The 11,184-nt window shown below is 45.4% G+C and overlaps 1 protein-coding gene across 1 annotated transcript in view; it reads right to left on the bottom strand.

Annotated features, from left to right (window-relative positions):
- Positions 1-5,388: 5,388 nt before the first annotated feature.
- unc119a (unc-119 homolog a (C. elegans)) overlaps positions 5,389-11,184 on the bottom strand; it is a 6,673-nt gene continuing 877 nt past the window's right edge. Inside the window, exons 2-4 of the mRNA XM_048593407.1 lie at positions 10,991-11,093; positions 8,911-9,083; positions 5,389-6,326 (exon numbers count right to left, since the gene is read on the bottom strand). Of these exons, the coding sequence (XP_048449364.1) occupies positions 6,214-6,326; positions 8,911-9,083; positions 10,991-11,093 (389 nt within the window). The 3' untranslated portion in view covers positions 5,389-6,213. The remainder of the gene's footprint in view (positions 6,327-8,910; positions 9,084-10,990; positions 11,094-11,184) is intronic.

The following is an 11,184-nucleotide window of genomic DNA, read 5'->3' as shown; positions in this document are numbered from 1 at the left end:
GCCCTCTGGGAGCACTGGGAGGATAAGTCAGAAGTGGTAGAACATTTTCACTGAGATTCTGATCTCTTTATGATCTTATCCATGCAATATTGCCAGAAATTTCAAATTGACCTGCTCCCATATTTTGCATCTGAACATCTGGATGAATTTATGACATGACCTGATATTGTGACCTGTGATTGGATTAATTCTTTAGTTAACGATACAGCATTGTACGGAAATTTTAGGGATTGACCTATCTCCAGAAAAAGGAGATCACATAGTGTTCTGTTAGGAACAACGATCAACATTATTTCCTCCCACAGTCCAAAGATGTGCAGGTCAGGTGGATTGGCCATGCTAAATTGCCCACTGTGTTCAGGGATGTGTAGATTAGGTGGGTCATAGGGGGAAGGGTCTGAGTGGGAAGCTCTGAAGGTCGGTGTGGACTTTTTGGGCCAAAGGGCCTGTTTCCACACTGTATGGATTATATGAAAAAAAATTAAGAAACCATTTATTTTTAAACCTTTCGAAGGAGCCCCTGATTCAACCATTTAGAACAGAGAGGCTTTTACTGTTACAAGCCTGTGTCTGTTTAAATGAAATATTTTACTGATGCATATTAGTCAAATTGCTATTACGAAGAATCATGAGCATGCTGAGACTTCAAATAAAGCAAAAACTTCAGGTGCTGGAGATCTGAAACAAACAGAAATAGAATGTGCTGGAGTAACTCAGGTCTAGCAGCATCTGTTTTGTCTCTGCACAGAGGCTGCCAGACATGCTCAATTCTCTCCGGACTTTTCATGTTTGCTTCTCTAATCATTGAGTTGTTCCCATTTTAAAGTCACATATTCTCTTCATTTTCCTAATTCAAAGCTAAACTCTTATGTCCACATTTGTAATGGCACTGTGTAAATATGTCATATGTAACGACAGCTTAGTATCAGAGTGGTTCTGCACTGTCTCTCAGCAGCAGGTGCTTTTCCCAGCTGATACGTTCACATCAGATTATGGACATAATGATTTTAGAAACATCATAAACTGGAAATGGGAAGTGTGCACACTGTAAATCACACATGCAGCTAGACTCACAGTGTTACCATCACATGTTCATGTGGAAACACATTCCTTAAGTCTCCTGTAGTTGGTGAAGGCACTCCAACAGGAAGCACAATGTACAAAATGTGAGATTTCTCTCTGCACCATGCTGGTTGGTTAAAGCCTCTGCTTTCAGACACATTCAAAGCTGCTCTTTCTTTTAGTTTCAATTTCTTTGTAACAAGGTCATACATTGGAAGTTAGGAATTGAAGATGGCTATTTACTGCCATCACTGCCATAAACGATCAGTTTTTCTGTTTGGCTGCTTTTCTTTGTGACATAAAGCTAAAGTTATATGCGGACACAATTTCCCTGGCAGATTCCAGCTGTCTGTACTAAAATCATCAAAGACAAAAGAATTCTTATTGGACTTAACAAGGTAGATGTGGAAAGGTTGTTTCTCTTGTGAGAGAGTCTAGGACCAGAGGGCAACATCTCTAGTAAGGAAATTGCCCAGTTGGACAGAAGAGGAATTTCTTCTCTCAGAGGGTAGTGAATCTGTGGAATTCTTTATCACAGAGGGCTATTGAAGCTGTGTCATTAAATTATTCAATGCTGAGAGAGAGAGATTTTTAATCAGTAAGGGAATCAAGGGTTATGGGGGAAAGGCAGGAAATTGGAGTTAATGATTATCAAATTAGCCATGATCACATTAAATGGTGCAGCAGACTTGATGAGCTGAATGGCCCACTTCTAATTCTACTTTAGACCATAATGGGTTGCCTCCCCTTAGTATGTTTCTTCTTCCTTCGGATGAATTTAGGCTGTACCTCCTAAATTACCCCAGAACCTCCTGCCATTGCTACTCCACTGTCTTTCCCTGCTTGACTCCCCTTCCAATCAACTCTGGCCAGCTCCTCCCTCATGTCTTTATAGTTACCTTTCCTCAATTGTAATACCATTACATCTGATTCCAGCTTCTCTCTCTCACAAACAGCAGGGTGAATTCTGTAATGTTATGGTCACTGTCCCCTAGGGATTCCTTCACCTTCAGCTCCCTAGTCAAGTCAGCCTCATTACACGTTACCAAATCCAGAATTACCTGTTCCTTAGTGGGCTCTACCACAAGCTGCTCCAAAAAAATCTTGTAGACATTCCACACATTTCTGTTCTTGAGATCTGCTACCAACCTGATTTTCCCAGTCCACCTGCGTATTGAAGTCCCCTGTGATTATTGTAATAGTGCCTTTCTTACATGCCTATTCAATCTCCTGATTTATTTTCTTCCCCACATCCTGTCTACTGCCCGGAGGTCTGTACACAATTCTCATCATGGTCTTTTTCCTTTGCGGCTCTTCAACTCGACGCTCACAGGTTCAACCCCTCCAACTCCTTGCCATTGATATAGTTTCATTTCTTACTAACAATGTAACCCCACCCTCTCTGCCCATCTGCCTGTCCTTTCAACAGGACGTGTATCCTTGGATATTTAGTTCCCAGCCCTGATCCCATTGCAGCCACGTCTCTGTGATACTCACAACATCGTACCTGCCAACTTCAATCCAAGCAACAAGCACATTTACTTTGTTTCATATACAGTGTGCATTTAAGTATAACACCCTCGGTGCTGCATTGACTGGCATCCTTCTCATAGTTGTCCCCTTGTCTGCTGTGCCTGGTTAGATTCCTGACCCTTTCCATACTCTCTGCCCTATTACTTGTTCTGGAAACTTTAATAATCTCTGCCGAGCCCTCCCTCACTTTAACTTTTCCATAAATTTCCAAGTAACTGAAACCATCCCCCCCATAAATGCATTAATACATCTTATAGTGCAAAGCCCAGCACAGTCCTGTTTCCCCTCCATCAGCTTCACCCCTATCTTAAAGGGCTGCTCCCCACTTTCCTTTTCCAGGGCAGCATCGGGAGTTCTATTTCTGCCCGGCTGGACGTCAGGATTAAAAACAGAAAATGCTGGAGATGCACCAGTGATTCAGGATCTGAAACACAGGCCAAGTCCTCAGCTAGAAGCTTTCATCAGAGTTTGAGTTTGATTGCAACGTTAACCTTTCTGCTCTGTTCCGAATTGCAAATATTTATTGCTTCTTGCACATAACGCTTCCTCTTTCTGTCGCTGGGACTTGGGCTGTGGGGACAGGATTAGTGACACACAGTTTGCTGCATTTGGAAATCACATTCATGTGGAAGAGGGAACTTCAGGTGCATGTTTACAAACGTGTAAGTAATAAATGTTGAAGAGAACACTTAGGAGAACATCCCTGGGGTCTTTCCTCCAATAGCAGGATATTCTGGTTCCCTCCAAAGGTGAATCTTTTAAGTTCACCTGAAGCAACAAGGGCTGTTCCGACAGATCAGTCCTTAAATGTGAAGAGAATGAGAATCGAGTCGCTGCGTTGAATTCCTGAGAAGGAAAGGATAGGGAAGGGATGGAGATGGCTGGATGTTGTGATGGGAATGAATCTGTATGGCAGCTTTCTGTCACACTTGTGTCTGGTGATGTTAAGGTACAACAGGAACTTTTAGCAGCACTGTTTTAAAATGTGAGCAGTCACATCAACCTCAAGAGGTTGATTGAAGTACTAAGCAAAACTCAGGACAGAAACAGGAAAAGTGAGAATAAATAACTCTGTTCACTGTTGACCTAAATAAATGCACTCTGTGTACATTTCAATGGGTTATTTTCTGAGTGTACAAATCTATAAAAGCTCCAATCATCACATCAGCCTTTGATCCAGATTTCACTGTTCCCACTGCAAAGACCAGCAGTGAACTTTGTAGATGGATCACAGTGACTCATTATCAGAATTTCTAGCTGATAGGACAGTGAGCATTAAAAGCTGCAGAACCGAAGGGCAGGTTATATAAACTGCCTGAGTGTCACAAGACATTTAGATGAAGGATTATTGTTAGAGCAGAATAATTGAATAGATGACACACAGGAGCAATAGAGTATGTCTCCCAACAGTCAGTCCATTACTTGGCCACAAAAGGAAATATATTCCAGTGTTTTATCAATTCCCAGAAGTTGCAGACAATGGTTATTGGTGAAAAGGCAAATGGCCTGTTTTTGAGGCCCTGGGGTAGCTCAAATAAACAGTCCTGACAGCCTGGAGAGAGGCACTGGGAGCAGGGGAATGGGTTCGCTCTCTTACTCAAGCTTACTAAAATCTCCAAAACTTTCTACCTCTCCGGGCATGGGATAACCCCCTTCCATAGGTCCCAGTGAGAAAGAAACAGCACATTCTCAACCTGCACTCTGAGGTCAATTGAAACATTTCTCCTTTCAGTCTTTATCTCCAGCAGTAAACAGGGTTTACAGTAGATTGTTTCTCATTTCATAGATGCTACCAGACTTGCTGAGTTTCTCGCCTAATTTAACTCATATTCCATAAGGATTTTCCACAGGGTGTGTGTGTGTAGTGTACACATTCCAGACAGCAAAAGAATCTAGTCAGATCCATGGGTGGTGGCATCAGAGATTGGGAGGGGAGTGGGCTGCTGAATCCACTTTCTCAGTCTCAGTGAAAATTAGCTACAGGGGGTTTGGCTGTTGCCAAACATCTAACACAGTAACCCCAGCTGCCAATGTGGCAAATACTGTCTTTCCTCTGGGGCGATTGTATGTGTATGTATGTGTGTGTGTGTGACAGAGAGAGAGAGACTGTGTATGTATGGGTGTGTGTGTGTTTGCATATGGGTGTGTGGGAATGGGTGTGTGGGGATATGTGTGGGAGAGAGTGTAAGTGTGTGTGTGTGTGTGTGTGTGTGTGCGTGTGCGTGTGTGTGCATGCGAGAGAGAGACAGTGAGTGTGAGAGAGACAGACTGTGTATGTGTGTGTGTTTGCACGTGGGTGTGTGGGAATGTGTGTGGAGATATGTGTGGGAGAGTGTGTGTGCGTGTATATGTATGTATGTGTGCGCACGCGCATGTGTGTGGGGGGGTGGGAGTGTGTGGAAGAGGGGTGTCGTGTTAGGATGCCGCTGCAGCAGCTGGAATCCTGAAGATTATTAAATGAGACCCTCACATGACCAGACCCAAAGGGTTGTGCATCTGTGGAATTCCCTGCCCAGTGAAGCAATGGAGGCTTCCTCACTGAATATTTTTAGACAAAGATAGATTTTTGAACAGTAAAGGAATTAAGGGTTATGGTGAGTGAGTGGGTACGTGGAGTGAGTCCATGATAAAATCAGCCATGATCTAATTGAATGGCAGAACAGTTTCAATGGGCCGAATGGCCTACTCCTGTTTCTTATGTTCAGACTGGGGTGGGGGGAGGTAGAGAAATCTCCCATTTCAAACCCCTACCCAGCCCGGAGGTACAGGTGAAGACAGAAATAACACTGCTTTCCTCTTTTTTTCAAAGCTCTTTTTATACATGTTGAGCTATCTTTCAGATGACATTGCACTCAACACACCTTCACAATATAGAGCAAGAAACTCGATATAACTTTACAGAATCTCAACAAATTCTCACAGACTGACAAAAAAAACACAATCAGCACAAAGGATCAGGAAATTAAAACAATTTGACTTTTCTCCTCATCCAGTTCTACTTAAAAAATAAATATTTAAATTCAAGTGTGTAAGGTCAAGCACTAGAAACTGGGTCACGCTGGGGGCAGTGGGGAGATACTAAAGGCTCAGCCCAGTCCAGTTGCTGATAAACACAGAAACACAGAGAACAGCAAACAGGGAACCCTGCAGGCTCACTCCCACCACATCACTGGGAAATTAACACCAATCCTTATGGAAAGCCCAGGCTGAGACACTCTGATTGTCTAAATGGAGAAACTCGAGATGAATGTTGAGTGGAAACTGGCCTCAGGCAGTAATGTCCCACTTTGAGCTCAGGGTCTCCAGGACAGTTTGCTAAGCAGCCATGGGGAGGCGCTCCCCTCCCCAAGCTGCCACCTCTCTGTGGAACCCCAGCTCCTCAACCTCAAGCACAGTGAATTTATTGAAGGATCAGGATGAAAGGTTGACACTGAGGGGTTATTCTGATTGGTGTCAGTGATTGTGGTGAGTAGCCATGGGTTAACGGGGTTAGGAGTGAGAGGAGCTGAACCAGAGGCTCCCCATCTGACATTCCCTGATGCTCTTGGCGTTCTGCAGTCTCGGGCTCCCCGAGGTCAATGCTACAGAGTCGGAAGCAGCACGGAGCTGGCCACCTTCTCAAGGTCCGTTTCCATAGGCATAGTCGGCCTTGTTGTGCATCACCAGCTTGTTATCCACAAAGTAGAAACTGTCTGACTGAGTCTGGTAGGGTCTAGTTACCATCTCCTGAACTGGGGGTGGGGTGGGGTTACAGAGAGAAAGAGGAAAGAAAATAAATCAACTTGCATTTATATAGAAACCTTTAGGCTCTGTTCTCACACCCTTCTCAAAGCCCGCACGAGTTGAACCTACTGGCACTGCCCTTTTCAAGCAGTGTGACCCAGATCACAACAACTATCTACTTCAGGTCAGCCCTGGAGGTTCACAGTCATTACCTCTGGCATTGACAGGAATGGTTTTGTCCCCTTGCCAGTCTGCTAGCCTGTAAACAATATCACAAAAACAAACACAGGGGTTCTCCCCAAGAACGAAACGCAGATTGGGATAACGGAAGTTTTAAAGGATCCATTAACACTTGAGAAATTTTTCATTTTAATAATGTTGTAAATTGCTGTGGAAGCATTTGTCAACACGGTCAAAATGTGAGCAGATCTTTCAGAGCAGGTTGTTGGCTGTAGATTGACTCATAAGTTAAGAAACAGATTGGCAGCAGGCTAGGAAAGAGCTGTGTAACTGTATTTAATAATTTGGTGGACATATGTGCTCTGCTGAGTACAACCTTCACTTAACCTGTGACCTGACGTTATTGAAACTCCTACTGGAAATAATTCCTCAGTTATGTACACAGTTCATTACTCAGCCAGTGACACACTGCTGTAATAGGAGAAATGCAGCAGCTAAACCGTGTAGAGGAAGATCCCACAAATGCTGACCAGATACTTTAGTGAGGTCTGTTAATGGAAGGTTTGAGGTAAAGGGAGGGGCTGAATAGGCTGGGGCTGTTTTCCCTCAAACATTGGAGGTTCAGCGGTGACCTTATAGAAGTTTATAAAATCATGAGGGGCATGGATAGAGTGAATAGCCTGGGGAGGCAATGGCCTCATGGTATTAACGCTAGACTGCTAATGTTGATATCAAGGTAATAATCTAGGGGGCCTGGGTTTGAATCCCGCCACAATATATGGTGGAATTTGAATTCAATAAAAAAATCTGGCACTAAGAGTCTAATGATGACAATGAATCCATTGCCGAATGTCGGAAAAACCCATCTCGTTCATGAATGCCCTTTAGGGAAGGAAACTGCCATCCTCACCTGGTCTGGCCTACGTGTGACTCCAGACCCACAGCAATACAGTTGACTCCTAACTGCCCTCTGGGCAATTAGGGTTGGACAGTAAATGCTGGCCTAGCCAGAGACGTCTACATTGTGTGAATGAATAAAAGAAAGTCAAGGTCTTTTCCCCAGGGTGGAAGTGCCCAAAACCAGAGGGGCATAGGTTGAAGGTGAGAGGGGAAAGATTTCAAATGGACCTAAGGGGCAACTTTTTCATGCAGAGGGTGGCACGTGTATGGAATGAACTGCCAGAGGAAGTGGTGAAGACTGGTGCAATTACAACATTTAAAAGACATCTGGATGGGGACATGAATAGGAAGGGTTTAAGAGGGTTATGGGCCAAATGCTGGCAAATGGGGCTAGGTCATATTGGGATTTCAGTTCAGAACGGATGAGTTGGACCAAAGGGTCCCTTTCTGTGCTGTACAGCTCTATGACTCTATGATGTAGAAACTTTATCAAGGTGGTAGCATACAAGGACACCCTAAAAAAGTGCCTTACAAACTGTAGTGCAGACCGTCTCAGGGGAAGACACCTATAGTTAACCAGTCCACATGGAGGCAAGCTCTGAAATTCAGTTCAGTGTCTTTCAACGAGCATCTTCAGCAATTTTGCAAGTATCTATTGTGGCCAATGGAAGGTCAGAGATGACACAGTTGCAGAAATTCCCCACACACCGACAATATGAACGGCCAGCCCTGGGGATGTGCATGCCAATCTTATATCAGAAACTTTTCAATCACAAAACAGGTGTCTTCTGCCCATAGGAATGGTGAACGTATCCTTCACACCATCCATCGCTGTAAATGAAGTCTCAGATCAACATCCCCACCAAAAGATATAATTCTGACAGTGCTTCATGTAAAGGTTACATCTTTTCTATTTTTCTGTATTTTTGATTCTGGACCAAATTGGGGGATCATTTACAAAAACATGTTTCAAATCCATGGACTGAACACTTGTGATCTAATGGAGATCTAATCGACAGAATCTCCTTCCTCCAGTTTAGTGAGGGGTAGGGGTGGGGGTGGGGGTGGTGGTGGGTGGGTGGGTTGGAGGGGGTGGGGGTTGCTCCCAGAATGCGGGGCACAAACTGCAAATCTGAGGCAGGAAACGCACAAATCACACAGAGGGGATGTGAAATGTTAAAGAGGGTGATGAGTCAATTTGAAACTTCATATCGAGATGGATGGATTTTGGTTGGAGTAGGGTCTGAAGGGTTATCAAACTAAGGAGGGTAGAGAGAGTCACAGTACAAAACTAACAAAGGGCTCAATGGTCTCTTCCTGTTCTCTACAGTGAGCAGTACGGAGGGCATTGTACAGTGAGCAGTACGGAGGGCATTGTACAGTGAGCAGGCCGATGGCCTTGTGTGCATTAGTCCCATGTGTGAACTGACTGCCCCACAGCACAGAGGACCCTGCCATCCCTACATTAATGTTATTCCTGTCGACCTGGCCCCAGGTCTTGCCCATACTCACTGAGCTCCTCAGAGAGCTGTGGGAACTCGTAGATGTGCTCACACGTGTTCTTGCTGCTGGGGATGCAGAACCCAAACTCAAAGTCAAAGCTCTTCAGCAGCTGGTCCCTGAAGTAGTGTCTCTCGATCATTCGGAAGCTGTTAATGGGTTTATCGCCCACCGTGAACTCCACCCTGCAGACAGAAAGCAGCTATGATCAATACCTGCACCATGGCATGGCTCACCAGGCACACAGTGCCGATGCTGGCTCAGTGATCAGCAGACACTGGTCTCAAGGTTGTTTCAATTTGAATCCCATCCCAGTGACTAGAGCCCCACAACCCAGGCTCACACCTCACAGCAGCAATGAGAGAGGGTCAGCGTCGAGGGAGCGCCACGCTGTTGGAGGGTCAGCATCGAGGGAGCGCCGCACTGTTGGAGGGTCAGTGTCGAGGGAGCGCCGCGCTGTCGGACAACAGGGGAGGCGATGGCCTAAGTGATATTTTTGCTAGACTATTAATCCAGAGACCGAGGTAATGTTCTGGTTTCAAATCCCACCACAGCAGATGGTAGAATTTGAATTCGACTTTAAAAATCTAGAATTAATTACTTAATTAATTACTGAGGACCGTGAACCATTGTCGATTGTTGGGAAAACCCATCTGGTTGATGGTCTTCAGGAGGAAATTTCCAATCCTCACCTGGACTGGCCTACATGTGACTCCAGACCCACAGCAATGTGGTGGACTCTCACCTACCCTCTGAGATGGCCCAGCAAGCCGTTCAGTTTAAGGGTAGCGAGGGACAGGCAATAAACGCTGGCCAGCCAGCAGCACCCATATTCCATGAGTGAATAAGAAACAAGATTACAAGAAACTAAAGGATGCCCTTGTACTGGAGGCAGTTTAAAGAGGGTATAGGAGACTAATTCTTGGGATAAAAAGGTTGTCTTAGGAGAAAAGCTGTGTCACTTAGGCCTATACTCATTGGAGCTTAAGAGAATGGCGAGTTATCTTATTGAAATGTAAAACATTGAGGTAACAACAGGTTGGATGATCACAAGGTATTTCCCTACTTTAGGGAATCTAGAACTGGACAAAGGAGCTTAACTCCAGGCAGCAGGGCTTGAGTGGCATGGAGGCTGCATTTGTTGGGCAATGTGGCATCCAGGAGGCCTGGGAAAACTGGAATCAACTGGAATAAGGGGGAAAACTCTCTGCTGCTTGGAGTCATACCTGACACATAGGAAGATGATTGTGGTTGTTGGAGGTCACTCATCTCAGCTCCAGGACATCCCTGCAGGAGTTCCTCAGGGTAGTGTCCTAGGCCCAACCATCTTCAGCTGCTTCATCAATGACCTTCCCTCCACCATAAAGTCAGAAATGGGGATGTTCGTCAATGATTGCACAATGTTCAGCACCATTCGAGACTCCTCAGATACTGAAGCAGTCCATCTTCAAAGGCAACAAGATCTGGACAATATCCAGGCTTGGACTCAAAGTGCCAAGTAACAGTCACACCACATAAGTGTCAGGGAATGACCATCTTCACCAAGGGAGAATTTAACCATCACCCTTTGACTTTCTCTGAAGTGCCTCCAACTAAATCATATCTTTCCATAAATATTGTGTAATAGTCAGAAAACATCCCCATTTCTGACCTTATGATGGAGAGGTCATTGACGAAGCAGCTGAAGATGGTTTGGGACTAGGACACTATCCTGAGGAACTCCTGCAGATATCTCCAGGAGCTGCGTCACGTAGGGAAGGGAAACAAGAGGCTCCAGGTACAACCATGGCTGAGTCTGGAAAGGCTGACCGAGTCGGTTAACATGCCACCAGCCAGTGTGGGGCTCTTGATTGCATCACAGGTGAATTATGAAGCCTCTCCACAAATCCTGCGCTCAGGTTTTCAAGGTGAGAGTGTGTATTGGCAGGCAGAGCTTTAGCAGCAGTCAGCGACTCCAATCTCCACTACACAACTACCCAGGGTCTGCGGGTCAGGTAGAACTACCACAGCCACCACCACCGCCCCCCACCCCAATCACCGCCACCCCCCCAACACCACCGGGCTCAGCCCAAATCCGCCCCCATGAACCTACGTGGCTCCAACTTGTCGGAGGCGAAGGAAGGCTGGGGTGAACTGATATCGCACAAAGCGCCCAGCGTTGCTGTCCATGTCTTTCTTATCCCCTTGGTCACGGTCTGAAACAGAAACACTGGCCATTCAGTGTAAAACAATTAACATCCCCAAAATCAAACGGTGGGGGGGGGTGGAGAGGAGGAGGAGGAGGAG

The sequence above is a fragment of the Rhincodon typus genome, unplaced genomic scaffold, assembly GCF_021869965.1.
Source record: "Rhincodon typus isolate 14 unplaced genomic scaffold, sRhiTyp1.1 hic_rhity00002792, whole genome shotgun sequence".
In the NCBI taxonomy this organism is placed as follows: domain Eukaryota; kingdom Metazoa; phylum Chordata; class Chondrichthyes; order Orectolobiformes; family Rhincodontidae; genus Rhincodon; species Rhincodon typus.
Note: the sequence above shows the minus strand (reverse complement) of the source record. Positions and strands in the feature narration are given on the sequence as shown.